Source organism: Nerophis ophidion, linkage group LG11 (assembly GCF_033978795.1).
Source record: "Nerophis ophidion isolate RoL-2023_Sa linkage group LG11, RoL_Noph_v1.0, whole genome shotgun sequence".
Classification (NCBI taxonomy): domain Eukaryota; kingdom Metazoa; phylum Chordata; class Actinopteri; order Syngnathiformes; family Syngnathidae; genus Nerophis; species Nerophis ophidion.
Window position 1 is genome coordinate 22,362,831 of NC_084621.1, and position 24,000 is coordinate 22,386,830.

The 24,000-nt window shown below is 43.4% G+C and overlaps 2 protein-coding genes across 3 annotated transcripts in view; one reads left to right on the plus strand and one right to left on the minus strand.

The window, feature by feature from the left end:
- Window positions 1-24,000, plus strand: part of bbs9 (Bardet-Biedl syndrome 9) — a 327,542-nt gene that overhangs the window by 133,517 nt on the left and 170,025 nt on the right. The window lies entirely within an intron of this gene.
- Window positions 8,813-11,857, minus strand: LOC133562415 (trichohyalin-like). Its single transcript, XM_061916600.1, has 2 exons — window positions 11,495-11,857; window positions 8,813-11,419 (listed from the first exon to the last, which is right to left on the minus strand). Exons 1-2 carry the CDS (start codon window positions 11,855-11,857, stop codon window positions 8,813-8,815), a joined length of 2,970 nt encoding a protein of 989 aa, XP_061772584.1.

A 24,000-nucleotide genomic window follows, 5' to 3' on the forward strand; every position in this document is an offset into this window, starting at 1 on the left:
TGCTTAATTTATTACAGCATTTGGGAAGCCTGTAGTTGACTTTTATTATACACACACACAGCAAAATGAGGTAACCTAACGCTAAAAGCTGATTAGCCTTCACTTCAACCCAGAAATATGAGAGAGCTGAGCTGCAGTTTAAGTTTCTAGAGGGTCAACGGGCTCATAGTGATGTTTGGAATAGTTGTGACTGGGAAGGGTTTTTTATAATTTGGGGAGTGTACGATGTCAGCTGCTCACCTGCTAAACACATATCTGCTCATCTCGACGCCGGAGCACTGACTCCATGCTTTCTGAATACGCACTGCTGATTGGCTGTTACATTGCTCTGAACACGCACTGCTGATTGGCTTTGTATGTAACCAATCAGATGTTTGTGTGGGCGGGACAACGCTGGGTGCTCACTGCTCAGACAGAGGCAGCTGCAGAGCAGCTTGTTAAGACTTTAATTTACAAACTCGTTCGATACACCCTCGTACCGAACCGAAACCCCATACCGAAACGGTTCAATACAAATACACGTACTGTTACACCCCTAATATATATACATATATATAGAGTATATACAGTGGGGCAAAAAAGTATTTAGTCAGCCACCGATTGTGCAAGTTCTCCCACTTAAAATGATGACAGAGGTCTGTGATTTTCATCATAAGTACACTTCAACTGTGAGAGACAGAATCTAAAAAAAAATCCAGGAATTCACATTGTAGGAATTTTAAAGAATTTATTTGTAAATTATGTTGGAAAATAAGTATTTGGTCAACCATTCAAAACTCTCACTGATGGAAGGAGGTTTTGGCTCAAAATCTCACGATACATGGCCCCATTCATTCTTTCCTTAGCACGGAACAATCGTCCTGTCCACTTAGCAGAAAAACAGCCCCAAAGCATGATGTTTCCACCCCCATGCTCCACAGTAGGTCTGGTGTTCTTGGGATGCAGCTCATTATTATTCTTCCTCCAAACACGACGAGTTGAGTTTATACCAAAATGGATACATGGATGATTCAGAAGAGGGTTGGGAGAATGTCATGTGGTCAGATGAAACCAAAATAGAACTTTTTGGTATAAACTCAACTCGTCGTGTTTGGAGGAACAAGAATACCGAGTTGCATCCCAAGAACACCACACCTACTGTGAAGCATGGGGGTGGAAACATCATGCTTTGGGGCTGTTTTTCTGCTAAGGGGACAGGACGATTGATCCGTGTTAAGGAAAGAATGAATGGGGCCATGTATCGTGAGATTTTGAGCCAAAACCTCCTTCCATCAGTTAGAGCTTTGAATGGTTGACAAAATACTTATTTTCCACCATAATTTACCAATAAATTCTTAAAAATCCTACCATGTGAATTCCTGGATTTTTTTTTCACATTCTGTCTCCCACAGTTGAAGTGTACCTATGATGAAAATTACGGACCTCTGTCATCATTTTAAGTGGAAGAACTTACACAATCGGTGGCTGACTAAATACTTTTTGCCCCACTGTGTGTGTGTGTGTGTGTGTATATATATATATATGTATGTATATATATATATATATATATATATATATATATATATATATATATATATATATATATATATATATATATATATATACATATATATATATATATATGTATATATATATATATATATATATATATATATATCCTTTTTTTTTTTTTTTTTTGTATTTTTGGGGGGAAATGAAGAAATGCTCCCTAACACAAATTTGGACAGATTCGTGAACAATATTTGAGAGCATTAGGTATCGTAGAATGGGATCTTTGAATTCAACTCATGAAAAATGGGAGCAAAAACAAAATTGTTGCATATATATTTTTTCTCAGTACAATTGGGTATAGTTTAACGGATAAAAGGATACACTCATCATTTAATTAATGCTGTAGCTTTCATTTTCCCACTACACTGGTAATATAAGGTTTCTCGTTGTCCCATCGGGTTGAGTTTTTCCTTGCCTTGATGTGGGATCTGAACCGAGGATGTCGTTGTGGCTTGTGCAGCCCTTTGAGACACTCTGGATTTAGGGCTATATAAGTAAACATCTATTGATTGACTTTAATACAGTTTTAGAATATTTAAACAACGCAGTAGTTTGACAAAATAAATTAATTCCAGTGGTTCTGCTCCACATTTTGGACCAGATCCTCATGTTTGTGATCCACTTGCGTGAATGGGATGAAACACGCAGCAGTCAGACGTTCTCCATAGATGTGGAGGAGCTGCACGAGACTTTAATAACACCATGTGGATGTGGTCTGGGGGGCTGAAGGGGGCCGGGGGGGGGTGGGGGGGTGGTGGTGGTGGTGGGGGGGGTGTGGTTGAGGTTTACAGAGATGAAAAAGCGTCAAAAAGACGAGAGGCAGACAAATAAAAAGAAGGAAACGCTGGGCGTCAGCTGATTGTTCCGACACATGAAAAGACAGAAAAAAACCACAAAGAGATGGATGCTTGTTTAATCACTACTCTCGAGAAAGAAAGAAAAAGAGAGGAACAAAGCAACAAGTGGTTTGTTTTCTTTTTGCCAATCAATCTAGCGACGTGTTGAGGGGGAATCCCACTCTCGCAGCAAAGTCAACCACTACATTTACACATGCTGAGCAATCCTCCGAAGAAACTGTGTTGAGTGTAAACTACATGTGGACAACATAGGAACTGTCAGTCTGTTTGATACTGGATCCTCCAGCTTCAATCAATCAATGTTTATTTATATAGCCCTAAATCATAAGTGTCTCAAAGGGCTGCACAAGCCACAACGACATCCTCGGTTCAGATCCCACATCAGAGAGGAGAGGACCACAGATGTGGGTGACCCCCCCACCCCCCACTCCCCCCACTAGGAGAGACCGGATGCAATGGACGTCGACTGGGTCTAGCATAATATTGTGAAAGTCCAGTCCATAGTGGATCTAACATAATAGTGAGAGTCCAGTCCATAGTGAATCTAACATAATAATGAGAGTCCAGTCCATAGTGGATCTAACATTACAGTGAAAGTCCAGTCCATAGTGGATCCAACAGAATAGTGAGAGTCCAGTCCATAGTGGATCTGACAGAATAGTGAGAGTCCGGTCCATAGTGTATCTAACATAATAATGAGAGTCCAGTCCATAGTGGATCTAACATAATAGTGAAAGACTCCAGTCCATAGTGGATCTAACAGAATAGTGAGAGTCCAGTCCATAGTGGATCTAACATAATAGTGTGACAGTCCAGTCCATAGTGGAGCTAACATAATATTTCAAGAGTCCAGTCCATAGTGGATCTAACATAATAGTGAGATTCCAGTTTAAGTTGATCTAACATAATATCGTGAGAGTCCAGTCCATAGTGGATCTAACATAATGGTGAGATTCCAGCCCATAGTGGATCTAACATAATATTGTGAGAGCCCAGTCCATAGTGGATCTAACATAATAGTGAGAGTCCAGTCTATAGTGGATCCAACATAATAAAGACAGTCCAGTCCATAGTGGATCCAACATATTAGTGTGAGAGTCCAGTCCATAGTGGATCTAAGAGAATAGTTAGAGTCCAGTCCATAGTGGATCTAACATAATAGTGAGAGTTAGTCCATAGTGGATCTAACATTACAGTGAAAGTCCAGTCCATAATGGTTCTAATATAATAGTGAGAGTCCAGTCCATAGTGGATCCGACATTACAGTGAAAGTCCAGTCCATAGTGGATCTAACATAATAATGAGAGTCCAGTCCATAGTGGATCCAACATAATAAAGACAGTCCAGTCCATAGTGGATCCAACATATTCGTGTGAGAGTCCAGTCCATAGTGGATCTAAGAGAATAGTTAGAGTCCAGTCCATAGTGGATCTAACATAATAGTGAGAGTTAGTCCATAGTGGATCTAACATAATAGTGAGAGTCCAGTCCATAGTGGATCTAACATTACAGTGAAAGTCCAGTCCATAATGGTTCTAATATAATAGTGAGAGTCCAGTCCATAGTGGATCCGACATTACAGTGAAAGTCCAGTCCATAGTGGATCTAACATAATAATGAGAGTCCAGTCCATAGTGGATCTAACATAATAGTGAAAGTCCAGTTCATAGTGGATCTAACATTACAGTGAAAGTCCAGTCCATAATGGATCTAATATAATAGTGAGAGTCCAGTCCATAGTGGATCTAACATAATAGTGAGAGTCCAGTCCATAGTGGATCTGACATTACAGTGAAAGTCCAGCCCATAGTGGATCTAACATAATAATGAGAGTCCAGTCCATTGTGGATCTAACATAATAGTGAAAGTCCAGTCCATAGTGGATCTAACATAATAGTAAAAGTCAAGTCCATAGTGGATCCAACATAATACAGTTAAAGTTACAGTACCAATGATTGTCACACACACACTAGGTGTGGCGAGATTATTCTCTGCATTTGACCCATGACCCTTGATCACCCCCTTGGAGGTGAGGGGAGCACTGGGCATCAGCGGTGGCCACGCCCGGGAAAACTTTCTGGCAATTTAACCCCCAATTCCAACCCTTAATGCTGAGTGACAAGCAGGGAGGTAATGGGTCCCATTTTTATAGTCTTTAGTATGACTCGGCCGGGATTTGAACTCACCACCTACCGAATCAGGGCGGACACTCTAACCACTAGGCCACTGATTAATTTTAAAGTAATGTTCCATTTTTCCATGCGCTCAAAAGTGAGAGTACACTTTTGGAAATGGACTAAGTCAATGCTCGTTAGCATTAGCGATTTTACCAGGCGATTTCAACACCTCCAAATTTGGCAATGGTAACTACAACTATAAAAGCTAAAACCAGTAAAATTGTCACATTGTGTAAATGGTAAATAAAAACAAAATACAATGATTTGGAAATCCTTTTTAACTTATATTCAATTGAATAGACTGCAAAGACAAGATATTTAATGTTCACACTGAGAAACTTCATTTTTATTGTGGCAAATATTCATTAACATATAATTTAATGACAGCAACACATTGCAAAAAAGTTGTCACTGCGGCATTTTTACCACTTTGTTACATGGCCTTTCCTTTTAACAACACTCAGTAAAGGTTTGGGAACTGAGGATACACACTTTTGAAGCTTTTCAGGTGGAATTCTTTACCATTCTTGCTTGACGGACAGATTAAGTTGTTCAACAGTCCGGGGTCTCCGTTGTGCTATTTTAGGCATTCATTTTCAAAGGGAGACAGTTCTGGACTACAGGCAGGCCAGTCTAGTACCCCCATTCTTACTATGAAGCCACACTGTTGTAACACATGGCTTGGCATTGTCTTGCTGAAATAAGCAGGGGCGTCCATGATAATGTTGCTTGGATGGCAACATAAGTTGCTCCAAAACCTGTATGTACCTTTCAGCATTAATGGTGCCTTCACAGATGTGTAAGTTACCCATGCTTCGGGCATTAATACACCTCCATACCATCACAGATGCTGGCGTTTACACTTTACACCAATGGTTATTTTCCTCTTTGTTCTAGAGGACACAACGTCCACAGTTTCTAAAAACCATTTGAAATCTGGCCTAGTCTGACCACAGAACACTTCTACGCTTTGCATCAGTCCATCTTCGAAGAGCTCCGGCCCGCTGCGTTTCTGGGTGTTGTTGATAAATGGCTTTGGCTTTGAATAGTAGAGTTTTAACTTGCACTTAAAGATGTAGCAACCAACTGTCGTTACTGACAGTGGTTTTTGAAGTGTTCCTGAGCTCATTTGGTGATATTCTTTACACACTGATGTCGCTTTTTGATGCAGTACCACCTGAGGGATTCAAGGTCACGGTCATTCAATGTTAAGTGCAGTGGACCTTTTTGATTATATTACAGACTTTCGATGGTGAAATCCCTAAGTTCCTTACAATAGTTCATTGAGAAATGTTGTTCTTAAACTGTTGGGACAATTTGCTCGTGCATTTGTTGACAAAGTGGTGACCCTCGTCCCGTCCTTGTTTGTGAATGACTGAGCATTTTACGGAAGCTGCTTTTATACCCAATCATGGCACCCACCTGTTCCCAATTAGCCTGTTCACCTGTGGGATGTTCCAAATAAGTGTTTGACGAGCATTCCTCAACTTTTTCAAAAAATGTTGCCACTTGTGCCTGCTTTTTTGAAACATGTTGCAGCCATCAAATTCCAAATGAGCTAATATTTGCAAAAAATAACAAAAGTTTTCCAGTTTGAAGTTAAATATCTTGTCTTTGCAGTCTATTCAATTGAATATAAGTTGAAAAGGATTTGCAAATCAGTGTATACTTTTTCTTTACCATTTACACAACGTGACAACTTCACTGGTTTTGGGTTTTGTACAAGAAAGGACCTACCTTGTGTGTTAATTGGAGGACAATTAGCTGTAAACCAGACTGTCCAGCTTTTCACAATTCGCACTGCTTGTATTGGAGCTTATATCCGAGATTTTACATGCAAATTGATGATTCGATATAGGGCTGGGCCATTTTTTAATATCTCGATATTTTTTGGGCCATATCGCGATACACGATATAATTCTCCATATTTTCCCTTAGCCTTTAATGAACACTTGATGGATATAATCAGAGCAGTGTGATGATTTCAAGGTTTTCACGTTAAAATATTGTTCTTCATTCTGCATTAATATATGCTACTTTTAAACTTTCATGCAGAGAAGGAAATCACAACTACGTCAACTGACCAAAACTGTATTTATTAAACAGTTATTAAGCAGTGGCACAAATCAATCAATCAATCAATGTTTATTTATATAGCCCTAAATCACAAATGTCTCAAAGGACTGCACAAACCACTACAACTACGACATCCTCGGAAGAACCCACATAAGGGCAAGGAAAACTTCATGTCATGTCTGAAGAAAGTGCAAGATTGTCAGAGAAATTTTAAAACAAGCTATTAGTGCACTTTTGTGCATGATGTCCCTAAGATGACATACCAAAACAACACTGAATTTAAGTGCACTCTTTGTACAGAACGCTGCCACTACAATAGTTTAAAACAAATAAAATGCACTTTCGTGCATGATGTCACCAAGATGACATATCAAAACAACACTAAATTAAAGTGCACTTTTCGTACAGAACGCCACTACAATAGTTTAAAACAAATAAAGTGCACATTTGTGCATGATGTCACACAAGATATTTCAATAATTGTGAAATAAAAATGAGCTGCACAATAGGAAATCAAATAGTGTTCGTCTTTCGATATGTGGTAGGTTCCTGCGGATGTTACCTCCTTTTGTGGTTGACAATTTTTTTCATACGGTGTTAATGTGGAAATGGTTGCCTCAGCATTTTGATGGTGTGGCACCGAATGGAGATGTTGACATGCGGAGTTTCAAACACTCTTCATTCTCTAGCGGGTGACTTTTCAAATGATGCGACATAATAGCAGTAATGCTACCTTTTTGTAGCAACACTTTTGCCCCACACTTGACAAATTACGGTTGTCTATTCGACATCGTACCACATGAAGCCAAACCACCGCCAGACGATGGACCTGCTGTTTTTTTGGGGACTTAATTCTTCCTTCATTTGCACCTTTTCTCCACTCGCACGGCTCCGCTAGCATCACAGCTAACGTTACCCTTGCTGCTACCTCTCTGCTCCCCGAGGGCGTATGCATATGTGACGTACGACGTGACACTATGTGACGTACGACGTGACACTATGTGACGTATGTAAGAAGGTGCGCTTGCTCTCTGTGAGGAGGAGACACAAGGAGGAGTGGGAAGAGCCTGCAGTGTAATGCCCGGAGCTAAAAGCAACTGCGTGAGAACCCGCGATATATCGAGTATATTGATATATCGCCCAGCCCTAATTTGATACTTGTCTTTTTGCCGGTGTCGGACAGATATCTACCATCAATATTGGATGAGGACACACCTAAAGGCAACACACCTCGGACAAACTGATTTTATTGTTGAACAAATCAACATTTATTAATACACGTACACAAAAAGTAGACAAAGTGGGGACCAATGAGTACTGATAAACACACGAAAAGTAGACAAAATGAGGACCAATGAGTACCGGTAAACACACACGAAAAGAAGACAAAATGAGGGCCGATGAGTACCGGTAAACACACACAAAAAGTAGACAAAATGAGGACCAATGAGTATTGGTAAACACACACGAAAAGTAGACAAAATGAGGACCAATGAGTATTGGTAAACACACACGAAAAGTAGACAAAATAGGGACCGATGAGTACTGGTAAACACACACGAAAAGTAGACAAAATGAGGACCGATGAGTATTGGTAAACACACACGAAAAGTAAACAAAATGAGGACCGATGAGTACTGGTAAACACACGCGAAAAGTAGACAAAATGAGAACCGATTAGTACTGGTAAAACACACACGAAAAGTAGACAAAATGAGGACCGATGAGTACTGGTAAACACACACAAAAGTAGAGAAAACCGGGACCGACGAGTACTGGTAACTGGTCATTCCTACTCAGGTGTGGATAATCAAATGGCTGTCGGGTGTATGATGTGCGAGTTTCTTATGTTGACTTTCATACTAGTCAAGGACACAAAAAGACAAAACGTTGTCTCATTAAAATGTCTTTAATGTCTGGAAGCGGAGCGGTCAACGGGGGGGCGGGGCCGCGCGTTGTCGAGCCTTTCAGCCTTTGTGAAGAAACATTTCCCGCCGCCGCTGTTGGTCGTCAAGCGGAGATTTTAATAAGTGGTCCATGTTGGACGCTGAGCCGCGGACATGCCATCCCCAGCGGACAGTGACCCGGGGAACGCGATGAAAGGGAGACTGCTGAGGAGTCATGCCCTTCAAGACAAAAAGAATCCTCTCCTCAATTGCGACCTCTGCAGCACAGGAGACTCATCAACTTCTGAGTGAAGGAGCTCTCTTTTTTGTCTCCCCTCTTCTTCTCCCTCTCCTTCCTCTTCTCCTTGTCTCTCCTCTGCACCTCCTCCCACTCGGCTTTGCGCTTCCTGTCCCTGTCCTTCCTCTTCCACTCCTCTTTCTTCTCCCTCTCTCTCCACTCCGCCTTCAGTTTCTCCTGCTCCCTCTTCTCCCTGTACTCTTCCTCCCCGCTGCTCTCCACCCTGTCTCTTTTCTCCCTGTCCTTGGTCTCCTCCTTGTCTCTCCTCTTCTGCTCCTCCTCCTTCTTATCCCTCTCCTTCAACTCGGCTTTGAGTCTGTCCCTCTCTCTCTTCCTCTCCATCTCCCTCCTCTCCCTCGCCCTCCACTCTGCCCGAATTCTCCTCTCCCTCTCTCGCCTCCTCTCCTCCTCTCTCTTCTCCCGCTCTTCCCATTCCTCCCTTAACTTCTTGTCTTTCTCCTTCTTCTTCTCCTGCTCCTTTCTCTCCCTCTCCCTCCACTCCCCCATCAGTGCCATTCTTCTCTCCTTCCACTTCTCCTCCAGTCTGTACTCGTCCTCTCTCCTTTCATAACTTGTTGAAGCCGTCTGGCTCTCATCGTTCTTTTGGCCTTTTTTATCCTCCTGCTCTCTGTCCTCCTTCCATAGCATTGTGTCTTTCTTCTCCTTTTGAAAATGTTCCTTCTCCTTGTTGTTCTTCTCCTCTTTGTCTTCCTTCTGATCGCTTTGTGCCTCCTCTTCGCTCCCTTTCTCCTCCCTGAGTAGGTCATCCTCCTTTTTCTCCTTCTGGCTAATGTCCTCCTTCCCCTCTTTCTCTTTTTGTCCGTTCTCTTGCTCCTTCTCCCTCTCCATCTTCTCGTCACTCTCGTGTTCCTTCTTCCTCTCCATTTTCTCTTCACTCTCGTGTTCTTTCTTCCTCTCCATTTTCTCATCCCTCTTGTGTTCCTTCTTCCTCTCCATTTTCTCGTCATTCTCTTGCTCCGTCCACCTCTCCATTTTCTCGTCAGTCTCATGTTCCTTCTTCCTCTCCATTTTTTTGTCACTCTTTTGCGCCTTCTCCCTCTCCATTTTCTCGTCACTGTCGTGTTCCTTCTTCCTCTCCATCTTCTCGTCACTCTCGTGTTCCTTCTTCCTCTCCATCTTCTCGTCACTCTCGTGTTCCTTCTTCCTCTCCATTTTCTCGTCACTTTCTTGCTCCATCCACCTCTCCATCTTCTCGTCACTCTCTTGCTCTGTCCACACCTCCATCTTCTCGTCACTCTTGTGTTCCTTCTTCCTCTCCATTTTCTTGTCACTCTCGTGTTCCTTCTTCCTCTCCATTTTCTCGTCACTTTCTTGCTCCATCCACCTCTCCATATTCTCGTCACTCTCTTGCTCTGTCCACACCTCCATCTTCTCGTCACTCTCGTGTTCCTTCTTCCTCTCCATTTTCTTGTCACTCTCGTGTTCCTTCTTCCTCTCCATTTTCTCGTCACTCTCGTGTTCCTTCTTCCTCTCCATTTTTGTGTCACTCTCTTGATCCATTGACTTCTCCATCTTCTCGTCACTCTCTTGCTCCTTCCTCCTCTCCATCTTCTCATCACTCTTGTGTTCCTTCTTCCTCTCCATTTTCTCTTCACTCTTTTGCTCCTTCCACCTCTCCATCTGCTTGTGTTGCTCGTGTTCTTTCTTCCTCTTCATCTTCTCGTCACTCTGGTGTTCCTTCTTCCTCTCCATCTTCTCGTCACTCTGGTGTTCCTTCTTCCTCTCCATCTTTTCATCACTCTCTTGCTCCTTCCACCTATCCATCTTCTCGTCACTCTTTTGCTCCTTCCACCTCTCCATCTTTTCATCACTCTCTTGCTCCCTGTCCATCTTCTCGTCCCTCTCTTGCTCCTTCTTCCTCCCCATCCTCTCATCACTCTGTTGCTCCTTCGTCCTCTCCATCTTCTCATCCCTCTCTACCTCCCTCTCCATTTTCTCATCCCTCTTTTGCTCCTTCCACCTCTCCATCGTCTCATCCCTCTCTTGCGCCTTCTCCATCTTCTCATCACTCTCTTGCTCCTTCTTCCTCTCCAACTTATCGTCACTCTGTTTCTCCATCTCCACCTTCTCCTGGGGACGCTCTTCTTCTTCCTGCCTCTCCACCTTCTCCTCATCCTCCTTTTTGCCATTTGCTCTCCCTTGCTCCATCTCCATCTTCTCCGCCTTGTCACTTTCCTGTTCCTTCTCCTCCGCCATCTTCTCCCGATCAATTTCTTCCTCCTCCTCCTCCTCCTTTCCCTCCCTGTCATCATTATGCTTCTTCGCCATCTTCTCCGCCACCCACTGATCGCTATCCCACTTGTTCTCATCTTTCGCCGTCTTCTTCTCTTCCTCCTCCTTTTGGCCATTCTCTCGGTCTTTGTGGTCGTGATTGACCCTCTCCTCTGTCCTATGATCGCTGTGTGTCTCTCCGTCACTCTGTTTCTCGTCCTTCACCTCATTCTTCTTTTGGTCAGTCCCTGACTTTTCACGACAATCCATTTCTTGCTCGTTCTCCTCCATGTTGTTCTTTTCTGCCAAGCCCTGGACCTCAGTGGTTACGACAAAGCAGTCCTAAACGGAGGTGGCACAACACTGGTTGAATGAACCAATCCAACAATCCATCAATCGGGTCTGGCGTATACCCACCAGATATGGTCTCTCCCTTTGGTCAGTGTTGTCGTGCAGCGATTCCTTGCCTTGGAGCAGCTCCTCCTCACGTCTCCAGCGCGCCTCCTTGTGGGCCATCTGCGTGGCCATTTGTTCTTTGGTGCTTTTGAGGTGGTCCAATTCTCGGTGGGTCTTACACAGCTCCACCTTGACATGGTCCAGCTCCACGTTGACGGTGCGCAGCTCCACTTTGAACTTGTCCAGCTCCACATTGCTCTTGCGCAACTCGGCCTGTGTCTTCTCGTTGGCCCTCATGGTGTTGGAAAGCTCAGAGTTTTCAATCAACATCTTCCTGTAGTTCCCCTCCAGAAACTTCAGGTAGGAGGCGATGTTCTCCTCCATTGTAGACTCGCTGCTCCTCAGCAAGGATTACTCTCGGGCTTAGTGTGGCATCTGTCTGCGTTAAATGGGTCAGAATGCAACGAATGAAGGTCTGACATCACGAGGTGTTTGTTTTTGTGATGAGGGTGCTCGCTGTGCTACATCATCAGATGTTGTGCCATGATGCCGTTTCAAAGGGACACGCAGCCTTGTTGTTTGTGGACGAGGGCGTGTCTTAGGAACAACAGCTTGCGCTCTTCTGTGAAGTCTTTCTACTACCTGTTCCACGTCTTCATCATCAAACTCTTTGTTTTGTGCACTCGGAGCAAAGGTAGTTCCCCAGATTGTTGTCCTAAATGTTTTGCTAAGATGAAAAAGGAAGAAATTCCTCTCAGTGATCACAAAGCGCGTGTCAGAATATCTCCACTCTTACGGTACGTCCTGGTAATATTTACGTTCAAAGGGCTTTGGATGATGCAAAATTTCCCATCATGCTCGTCAGCTGAGAGTCTGTCCCCACCGTTGGAATCATTTTTGAGGACCTGAGTCCTCCCAAAGTACAGCCTCGCTACGATCTGGACCCGGATGCTAGCAATGCCAAGACATTCTCAGCTGTAATTACAAAACCCAAAACCAGTGCAGTTGGCATGTTTTATAAATGGTAAATAAAAAGAGAATACAATGATTTGCAAATTATTCTCAACTTATATTCAATTGAATAGACTGCAAAGACAAGATATTTAACGTTCGCACTGAGAAACTTTGTTATATTTTGCAAATAATATCTCATTTGGAATTTGATGCCTGCAATATGATTAACAAAAGTTGGCACAAGTGGCAAAAATGACTGACAAAGTTAAGGAATGCTCATCAAACACTTATTTGGAACATACCACAGGTGAACAGGCTGATTGGGAACAGATGGGTGCCATGATTGGGTATAAAAGCAGCTTGCATGAAATGCTCAGTCATTCACAAACAAGGATAGATAGAAAGATAGATATTACTTTATTGAGTCCTTCGGGAGCGTTCCCTCAGGAAAATTAAAATTCCAGCAACAGTGTACAGAATTGAGATCGAATTTAAAAAGTAAAATGTAAATAATGGGGGTATATACCAAAGACTATAAAAATGGGAGCTATTACCTCCCTGCTTGTAACTCAGCATCAAGTGTTGGAATTGGGGGTTAAATTACCAAAAATGTTTCCCGGGCACGGCCACCGCTGCTGCTCTGTGCTCCCCTCACCTTCCAGGGGGTGATCAAGGGTCAGAATGCAGAGAAGAATTTCGCCACATTTAGTGTGTGTGTGACAATCATGGGTACTTTAACTTCAATCTACAACAAAACTCAAATCACTTTAAGTAATTTTTACTGTGAATGCCACTTCATTTTTGTTCAGTTTTTCAGTATTTCTGTAATACATTATAGGATTATTGCAGGAAAAGTTACTATTTATCTTTTTGCAGCAAATTCTCTGCGTTTTTGTGTCTCTCCCTCCTCATTCAGACTATTGAGCGGAAATCAAACATGCATGTTAAACCTTGTGTGTGTGTGTGTGTGTGTGTGTGTGTGTGTGTGTGTGTGTGTGTGTGTGTGTGTGTGTGTGTGTGTGTGTGTGTGTGTGTGTGTGTGTGTGTGTGTGTGTGTGTGTGTGTGTGGGGAGACATTGCTCTGTTTACACAGTCAGCTTTAGGGGACCTCAGACATTATGTGGACAAAAAAACAGGTCCCCTAAAGGGAAACCTTTTTAAATGATAGTCATATCTATTCTGAAGATGTCTAACTGATTTTTAAGCTTTTGCTTAACAACATTTAAATATATAACATAAGTGAATAATGCAAAATTATTGAAATTTGATCCCCATGAACCATATCAACTCTTCTTTCCCAGGGTCCCCAGTAAGTATGATCAGCACACTACTTCATCAATCCAGAGATTTAAAGACTTGTATGAGCTAACTGGACAGTGGCCATTTGACCTCATTTTTTTTTATGCCTCCACAACCTGTAGAAAGGGTGGTCCTCATAAGTCCTGAGCGAAAACTTCGTCCCCATTCCGAATGTGTGTGTGCGTGTGTGTGTGTGTGTGTGTGTGTGTGTGTGTGTGTGTGTGTGTGTGTGTGTAACAATGTTCGCTGGCACGTGTGCGTGCTAATGGCGTGATTTGTCGTAAGTTGACGTTTTACTGACGGCGTGTTAGCATCCCGTTAGCAATGCTAGCTTTGATTGGGTCTTAAACAGTTTCATGTTTATTGACTCGGTGACAGAGGGCCGAAACAGCTTTTCAGTTTCAAATTAACGTCATTTAAACTGGGACCACAACCAAAACCATCAACCCTAACCCCGCTTCTGCTGCCCGTGTGTGTGTGTGTGTGTGTGTGTGTGTGTGTGTGTGTGTGTGTGTGTGTGTGTGTGTGTGTGTGTGTGTGTGTGTGTGTGTGTTTGCGTACGCCGATGCTTCTTGTCTGGACTGCGTCAGGTGTGAGATGCACACACTGTGGGACACGTTGTGTATGTGTGTACACAAGAGTCCTGTCTGTTCACGGACATTATGCAGCCTTCGAGCATCTAGTTCTCTGTTGAAGACCCACCGTATTGTATTTCTGTATTTTTACACTATAAGGCACACCTAAAATCCTATAATTTTCTCAAAAATCGACAGTGCGCCTTATTATCCGATGTACGGATTCATTCTGGTTGTGCTCACCGACCTCAAAGCATTTTTTTTTTGCTGGTACAAGTGTAATGATAAGTGTGACCAGTAGATGGCAGTCACACATGAGAGATACGTGTGGACTGCAGGGTGACACCTGTTTGATAAATGATGCTAGCAAGCAAGCCCAATACATTCAAGTTTCAGTAAGAAAATAGAAGATTTTATACAGTCCTCAAAAATCTGTCAGAATGTTTTTAGTACGACTTTGGTAAGCTACAAAGCCGCACCGTTTGCCGGATAATCAGACATACTGTGTTCCAAATACACATGTTATTATGGCACCTATTAGGAGACATATTATGTCACCTTTGTTTCGCAATATTATGCAAAACCAACTTTTCTTACCTTTTGGTACCTGCTGTTGTGTATTTGGGATCTGCATAAGTCCTGAAAGTTTGCGCATGTCCTTAATTTTAGTCAATGAGCTTCTTATTTGTGTGCAATCACACATGTAAGTTTCTACACCAAAAACTATCTATTTATTATTTTCCCACCGCAAAACTTTGTCGCACTCCACAGCCCACAGTTTTCATCCGATTGGAACCGTTAGAGTAAATGGTAAATGGTTTATACTTGTACAGCGCTTTTCTACCTTTTTTAAGGAACTCAAAGCGCTTTGACATTATTTCCACATTCACCCATTCACACACTGATGGCGGGAGCTGCCATGCAAAGTGCTAACCAGCACCCATCAGGAGCAAGGGTGAAGTGTCTTGCTCAAGGACACAGCGGACCTGACTAGGATGGTGGAAGGTGGGGATTGAACCACTAACCCTCAGATTGCTGGCACGGCCACTCTCCCAACTTCGCCACGTCATCCCACTACCAAAACGTTTGGCTCAACCGTGAATCGTGAGCTACACCCCCAAAAAAAGTCCTTGATTACCCCAAATTTCTGTTTTTTCGGGTCAGTTTTCCCATTTAAAATGAATTGGCCATTTTTTTCGAACTTACAGAATTCCTATATTTAAAAAAAAAAAACGATTGGAACCGTCCCCCATCCACACACTCCCCTCACCTTGGACAATCAAACTATCATTTTCCAAGTTCCAAAAAATTCCAGGAATTCACAGAATCTCTGGTTTTCCAAAGCCGTGTTTTCACTTCTTTCTGGAAAGTTTTCACAGTCCACATTTTTCAACCGTTTTTGATCATTCCACCTTCAAAACATTCTTCCTAATTGGTACAACAAAACTACCATTTTTCTTTTTGTACAAATTCCCGTTTTTCCTGAAATTCCAGGAATTCGCAAATACCTAAACCCCTACTCAAACTGTCACTATGTCAACATTTTTTGAACGTTTTGAAAAATTCCAACCCCAACCCCAGGACAGTGGTTGTCCATCCATCCATTTTCTACCGCTTATTCCCTTTCGGGGTCGCGGGGAACAGTGGTTGTATTACCTATATTTTCAGAAATTCTAATTTTTCCCGAAATTTCCATATTTTTAGGAAATTCTCATTCAAATGAATGGAAGTAGTCATTGAATTCTCAAAATGTTGTGCTATTTTTTTTTAACCTGATTCCGACCTTTTAAACCATACACCCACACTGCTCTTTACATATGTGTAACGCAAAACATGTTTTCCCTTAAATTTCCCGTTTCTCCCAGATGTTTCTCCCCATTGACAATGAATGGGAAATCAGCTGCATATCCCACGTTTCTCATCCAATCTGGACCGTTCCAACATCCACACACTCCCCTCACCTTGGACATTCAAGCTAGCATGATTCCTGGTTCTAAAAATTCCCTGATTACCTGGAATTACCAGGAGTTTTCCCCCCGAAGAAAATCAATGGGCAATATGCACACCTATATCCCACATTTCTCAAGCGATTCGAACTGTTCCAACTTCCACACACTCCACTCACCTTGGACAATCAAACTATAATTTTCCAAGTTCAAAAAAATTATAGGAATTCCTAGAATCTCTGGTTTTCCAAAACCCTATTTGCACCTCTTCCTGGAAAGTTTTCACAGTTCACATTTTTCAACTGTTTTTTGACCATTCCACCTTCAAAACAATCCTCCTAATTTGTACAACAAAGCTACCATTTTTCTTTTCGTACCTATTCCCGTTTTTCCCGAAATTCCAGGAATTCTGAAATACCCATTAAAATTCAAACTTCTACTACGCTAACAATTTTCGCACGTTTTGAAAAATTCCAACACTAACCCCAGAAAAATGGTTGATGAAGACAGAAGCTTCTTCCCCAAAAAACGGATTCCAGATGTTTAAGACCCTCTTTAATTAGTCCAAAATCAAGGGTGGGGGGAAGGAGCACTAGGGGTATGGTCACCAGGCTGTGTGTGCCCGAATTAGGGGCGTGGAAAGACCCCCCGCTGCTGCCGGCGTGGCAGTTGAGCGCTGGGCAGGCATGGCATCTGGAGTAGACCCACCGGTGGCAGAACTGGAAGTGGTATCTGCAGCAGAACCTCGGAAAGCTGAGCTGGAGACCACCCCACTGGCGTAAAGACGGTCAAACCTGGCCTTCCAAGTCCTCCAGCAATTGTGTGGTTCAAAAAGCTGGCACCACGACACCGACCAGGGCGTCCCTGCGACATCATTCGCTGGCTGGATTAGTTTGTTTTGAACAGGCATGATATTGGTAGTTGTGACCCCAAGGACGGGAGACGGCGGGCAGACAAGTAGAGTCTTTAACAAAAACTAAAGAGTAGTGCAGCAGGTGCATGGGGAAAGCAATGGCATGACAAAACATAAAACTATGATCCGTGTCTGCAGGGCAGGCTGGCATACATAGAAGCCTGATTGGCAATCCGGAACAGGTGTGTCTAGGTTGCCAGTCAGGGAAAGATAAAGTAGACACTGCTCAGACCACAGGAACTGATTCGTAATTCAACAAAACTCAAAAGACAGTAGCTTCTTCCCCCAAAAACGGATTCTAGACGTTTAAGTAAAATCAAGGATAATAAGGACTAGTGCAGCAGGAAAGTGCACAAGAAGCATGGGGAAAGCTGTGCTGAAACAAAGCATTGTCAGGACAAAACAGAAAACAACGATCCAGCCTTGTCTGGCATATATAGAAGCCTAATTGGCAATCCGTAACAGGTGTGTCTAGGTTGCCAATGAGTGGTGGAACCACACCGGAAGTGGAACTAAAATAAAAGCGCTAAACAGGACCCAAATACAGGAAATAAGGAAACACCATATAAGGTTGGACCTACATTGCCAGGCCATGACGCATAACATAAAATTATCATATCATTATTCAACATGCGTCATGTGACCATGTGTGTCCACGTACACACACTCGATACGCGTGCTGCTGCCTGGGAGGTTAGTGTGAACATTTAATGACAGGCCTGAGTGTGTGTGTGTGTGTGTGTGTGTGTGTGTGTGTAATGAGAAGAGAAAGGTTCCGTGTGATTATAGGCCCCTTTTGGAACCAGAAAGACTAAATATGGCTTCAGACTAAACACCACACACACACACACACACACACACACACACTGGTTATCATTTGGAATGGGGACCAAGTTTTTGATCATGACTTGTGGGGACCACCCTTTCTGCAGGTTGTGGAGGCATAAAAAAAATTTGGTCAAATGGCCACTGCCCAGTTAGCTCATACGCGTCTTTAAATCTCTGGATTGATGAATTAATGTGCTGATCATTCTTACTAGGGACCCTGGGGAAAAAGAGTTAATATGGTTTTTGGGGGACCAAATTTAAATAATTTTGCATAATTCACACACATTTGTACGAGACTACTGAGGACCATTTAAAAAAAAAAAAAAAAAAGTAAATTTAAATATGACATGATCCTCAGAATACAGAATGGATATGACTATCATTTAAAATGGTTTCCCTTTAGGGGACCTGTTTTTTTGTCCTCATGCTGTCAGAGGTCCCCTAAAGGTGACTGTGTAAACAGAGCAATGTCCCCATTAAGTAAGCATTGCCAGAACACACACACACACACACACTGGTTATCATTTGAAATGGGGACCAAGTTGTTGATCATGACTTGTGGGGACCACACTTTCTACAGGTTGGGGAGGCATAAAAAAAAATGAGGTAAAATGGCCACTGCCCAGTTAGCTCATACACGTCTTTAAATCTCTGGATTGATGAAGTACTTTAACTTTAACTTTAAGTAATGTGCTGGTCATACTTACTGGGTACCCTGTGGAAAATAGTTAATATGGTTCATGGGGACCAAATTAAAATAATTTTGCATAATTCACACATATTTGTACGTGACTACTGAGGAACATCTAAAAAACAAAAGAATTAAATTAAATAATACATGATCCTCAGAACACAGAATGGATCTGACTATCATTTAAAAGGTTTCCCTTTAGGGGACCTGTTTTTTTTTTGGTCCCTATACCGTCAGAGGTCCCCGAAAGGTGACTGTGTAAACACAGCGATGTCCTCATTAAGTCAGCATTGCCAGAACACACACACACACACACACACACACACACAGGTTATCATTTGGAATGGGGACCAAGTTGTTGATCATGACTTGTGGGGACCAACCTTTCTACAGGTTGTCGAGGCATAATAAAAAATGAGGTAAAATGGCCACTGCCCAGTTAGCTCATACACGTCTTTAAATCTCTGGATTGATGAAGTAATGTGCTGATCATACTTACTGGGGACCCTGTGGAAAAAGAGTTAATATGGTTCATGGGGACCAAAATTAAATAATTTTGCACAATTCACACACATTTGTACTTGACTACTGAGGACCATCTAAAAAAAAAATGTCCAAATTAAATATGAGATGATCCTCAGAATACAGCACTACAGCTGTCCTCTTATAGGAAGTTTCACCACTTAAATGTTAAAGCAAATCTTGCATCTTCTGTGACATTACTGAAAACTGCTTTTTAGCAGTAATGAAGTTGTCTGCAACTCCAACTACCATATATATATAAGAGGATGGACAATTCTGAAAGTGAATCATACTTTAAAGGTAATAATGTTTTATAATCATGCTGTAAGAAAATGTTATCTTAAGGAACACTAAACCAGATTTTGTTTTTGGAAAAATATATTTGTTTTAACTAAGGATGGATACCATACAGAATCACAGTACTATTAAAGGGTTGAACCCTTTTAAATGATTAACATCATTTAAAAAAGGGTCCCCCTTTAGAGAACCTGTTTTTTTTGTCCCCATACCGTCAGAGGTCCCCTAAAGGTGACTGTGTAAACAGAGTGATGTCCCCATTAAGTAAGTATTGCCAGAACACTTACACACACACACATCAAGCACCTCTAAAGTGGAAGAAAACCGCATAGTTGTTCTCTGTAGACATTTTGTAGTCCTCACCACTTGATATAGATCTTCTCATGCAGTCAATTCGAAAAAAGGGTATATATATATATATATATATATATATATATGTATACGTGTGTGTGGAGAAAAAATCACAAGACTACTTCATCTCTACAGAACTGTTTCATTAGGGCAGGGGTGTCAAACTCAAATACAGAGTGGGCCAAAATTTAAAACTGAACAAAGCCGCGGGCCAAGGTTGAACAATTTAACCTTTTAATAGGGACCCAAACAAGATTTGCATTGAACATTGAACAAGCAAGGCTTATATACAGTAACTTTATAGTGACATGCAAAATCAAGCTTCAATAGTAATAATAATAATTAAAAAATATCAATGGCTTTTCAAATAAAATTTAGATACAAATGTAATGCCTCTTTTCTATTTGCAGCCTTCTAAGGTAAATATTTAAATATATTGTAGCGTCCCGAAAGAGTTAGTGCTGCAAGGGCTTCTGGGTCATTGTTTTGTGTTTATGTTATGTTACAGTGCAGATGTTCTCCCGAAATGTGTCTGTCATTCTTGTTTGGTGTGAGTTCACAGTGTGGCGCATATTTGTAACAGTTGTAAAGTTGTTTATACGGCCATCCTCAGTGTGACCTGTATGGCTGTTGACCAAGTATGCCTTGCATTCACTTATGTGTGTGTAATAGCCGCATATATTATGCGAGTTGGCCTGCACGCTGTTTGTATGGAGGAAATGCGGACGTGACGACAGGTTGTAGAGAATGCTAAAGGCAGTGCCTTTAAGGCACGCCCTCAATATTGTTGTCCGGGTGAAAATCTGGAGAATGCTTGCCCCGATAGATTTTCGGGAGGGGCACTGAACTTCGGGAGAATTGGCAAGTGTGAGAAATTGCGGTGTTACAGCGGCACCGCTGCTGTGTAATAACGACGGGCCAGCTGTAATGTTAATTTGATATTGCTTCAAGGGCCAAATTAAATTACACGGCGGGCCAAATTTGGCCCGTGGGCCAGAGTTTGACGTCAATCTACCACGGTATCGAGCACTATTCTCTGGATAATCCAATTAAGACATATATATATATATATATATATATATATATATATATATATATATATATATATATATATATATTATAGGTTGATTGGCAAAACTAAATTGGCCCTAGTGTGTGAATGTGAGTGTGAATATTGTCAGTCTATCTGTGTTGGCCCTGTGATGAGGTGGCGACTTGTCCAGGGTGTACCCCGCCTTCCGCCCGATTGTAGCTGAGATAGGCGCCAGCGCCCCCCGCGACCCCAAAAGGGAATAAGCGGTAAAAAATGGATGGATGGATGCGTCTAAACTTTCGACTCTTCACCGCACACAATCTTTACCAATGCGCAACCTCTGAGGTCGAATCACATTCTGTTCCAAGATGCCGATTCTCTGATAGTTTTTTACAAAGGAAATGGACGTTGATGTAATCTGTTCCAAGGTCAAAGCGTGGCCAGGTGTACAGGCAAGGTGTCGGTCACTTTGTGCCAGGGCGCTGGAGTCTTCTGACCAGTTTTTGTTTTGAGAGAATGCAAAGGCACACTAACACAATAACGCCGCTGCTGGGTGGAAACGGACCCTCTGGTTTTAACACATCCCATCATGTGGTATCATGATTTTTTTTTTTCTACATTCAAAGACGTCCTTGAGGTCTACATAACATCTGACGGTGGTTCTTTGGTCAAAATGTTGCATAGATGATGTTTTACACATCATCTTCAAGACGCTTTCTGACAGTCGCTTCCAGATGCACCGCTTCGTCTTGGTTACGTGCCTCCACTTGGACAGCGTCTTCTACATCCACATCTTTGTTGTAGTTTTTAGCGCTTCCATAGCGAGCCGATACTAATACATTTTGGGACCGGTACGAAAATGTATTTCTATTAGGGTTCTACAGTATACCGGTATTAGTATCGTACGGTGATACTAATGAATCATATTCGGTACTATACTGCCTCTAAAAAATACTGGTCTCCCTTCCCCCGTCGTCGTCATGTCGGTGTATTTGCTGGTTTACGAGCAGAAGAGCATGTTCGGCAGCACACAATCATGAAATACTAGCAAGCAGACATCGTGTGTAGACATAAAATGGAGAATGGACACATTTTTGTGACGGTACGACGGGAGAAGAAGACGGCAGAGGAACGATGACGTCGTTAGCTGTCAGCGTATTTAATGACAGTTTAGTGTGTGAGTGAGATGTGTATTTAACCAAAGAGATGTAGTGTGACGAAGTGTGAGACTTATCTGAGTATGGTTGCCAGAGGGTGTTGAGGATGCATGTTGGGATCCAGGCGGAAGTCCAGCAAGGAGCGAGGCGGAATCGAACGTCGGGGAGCAGGCAGATGGTCAAGGGCAGGAGCTTGGTTTCGTGGTCGTTAGGCAGGCGTGAGGTCGATGTCCAGGAAGGCAAGGGAATATCCACGGGAGGTCCAAGGTGACGAGACACACAACTCGACGACAAGGCAGGATGGCGGGAGGCTGGAAGACGACACAACACAGGAGACAATGAGCACAACAGGGAAGGAGCACAGGGAGACAGTTTGCACATGCAGAAGAGCTAGATACGTGTGGGCTTACTGTACTGGGTACGTGAAGCTACGTTCTCGCGTCGGATCTCAGGCTGCGTCTGCTCTTGAAGACAGCTCGCTCATCACAGGCAGGTGTGTAGTTTGGTGAGTGTTTGCAGGTGCGAGGAGGCATGCCCGCAGCGGAGAGAGAGCACATGTGGGAGTGGCCCGTGGTGTGCTTGTCCGGATGCCCAGCAGGAGGAGACATAGCAGGAAGAGAGGAAGCAGGAGTGTGACCCATAACAGCACCCCCCCTCTTACGCGAGACTCCCGGCGAGCTTCGGGGTGCCTCGGGGTGAGCTCTGTAAAAGTCCTTGATAAGGGAGGGGTCGGCGATGTAAGAGGCCGGTACCCAGAACCTATCTTCAAGACCATAGCCCTCGCAGTCTACAAGGTAGACCCAACCCCTCCCCTGTCGCCGAACCTTGAGGATCTCCTTGACGGTCCAGACTTGGTCCCATCCTCGAGGACTCTGGGGGGGGGGGGGGACAGAGGACTGTTAACAACAGGTTTGACCTGGGAGACAGGAAAGACAGGATGAGATCTCATGGAATGTGGAAGATCCAATTGTACTGCAGCAGGGTTGATCTTAGATTTGACCGTATAAGGTCCAACAAAATGTGGTGCAAGTTTCTGGGAGGGAATCGGGAGGTGGAGGTCCTTGGCCCAAAGCAGGACCTGCTGTCCGGGCTGGTAGTCGGGAGCCGTTATGCGCCGCCGGTTGGCATTGCGACACATCCTAACAGCCCCCATCAATAGGGAAGCACGGGCGGACCTTCACACACTGCAGCATCGTCTCAGGTGTGCCCGGGTGGAAGGAGTTGCCACCTCGATCTCCTGGGAGGGAAACAAGGGAGGTTGAAATCTCAGCCAGCATTCAAATGGAGACATACCCGTAGCTGCGCAGGTCAAGGAGTTGAAAGAGTACTCCACCCATGGAATAAACTTACTCCAGGAGTTAGGCTGTTGTGCAGCCATACAGCGCAGCATGGTCTCCACCCCCTGGTTGGCCCTCTCTGCTTGACCATTGCTTTGGGGGTGGTAGCCGGAAATCAGACTGACCGTGGCCCCAATGCCCTTGCAAAAATCCTGCCAGACCCGAGAAATGAATTGAGGGCCACGATCAGAGACAATGTCGGAGGGAATCCCGTGGATCCTGACCACATGCTGGACCAGCAGGTCTGTTGTTTCAGCAGAGGATGGAAGCTTGGGCAAAGGAATGAAGTGTGCTGCTTTGGAAAACCTGTCGACGATAGTGAGGATTGTGGTGTTACCTCTAGAAGTGGGAAGTCCCGTGATGAAATCAACAGCAATGTGGGACCAAGGTCGATTGGGGATGGGAAGAGGGTGTAAGAGGCCGGCAGGAGGGCTGTGGCTTGCCTTGTTCCGGGCGCAGACGCTGCAGGCGGCGACAAACTCCCGGGTATCCGCCTCCATGGTAGGCCACCAAAAACGGCGTTGGAGAAAGCCAAGTGACCTATGGACTCCGAGATGACAGGTAAACACGCTAGAATGAGCCCAATCAAGTACCTTGGCCCTTAAAGGTTCTGGGACGAACAGC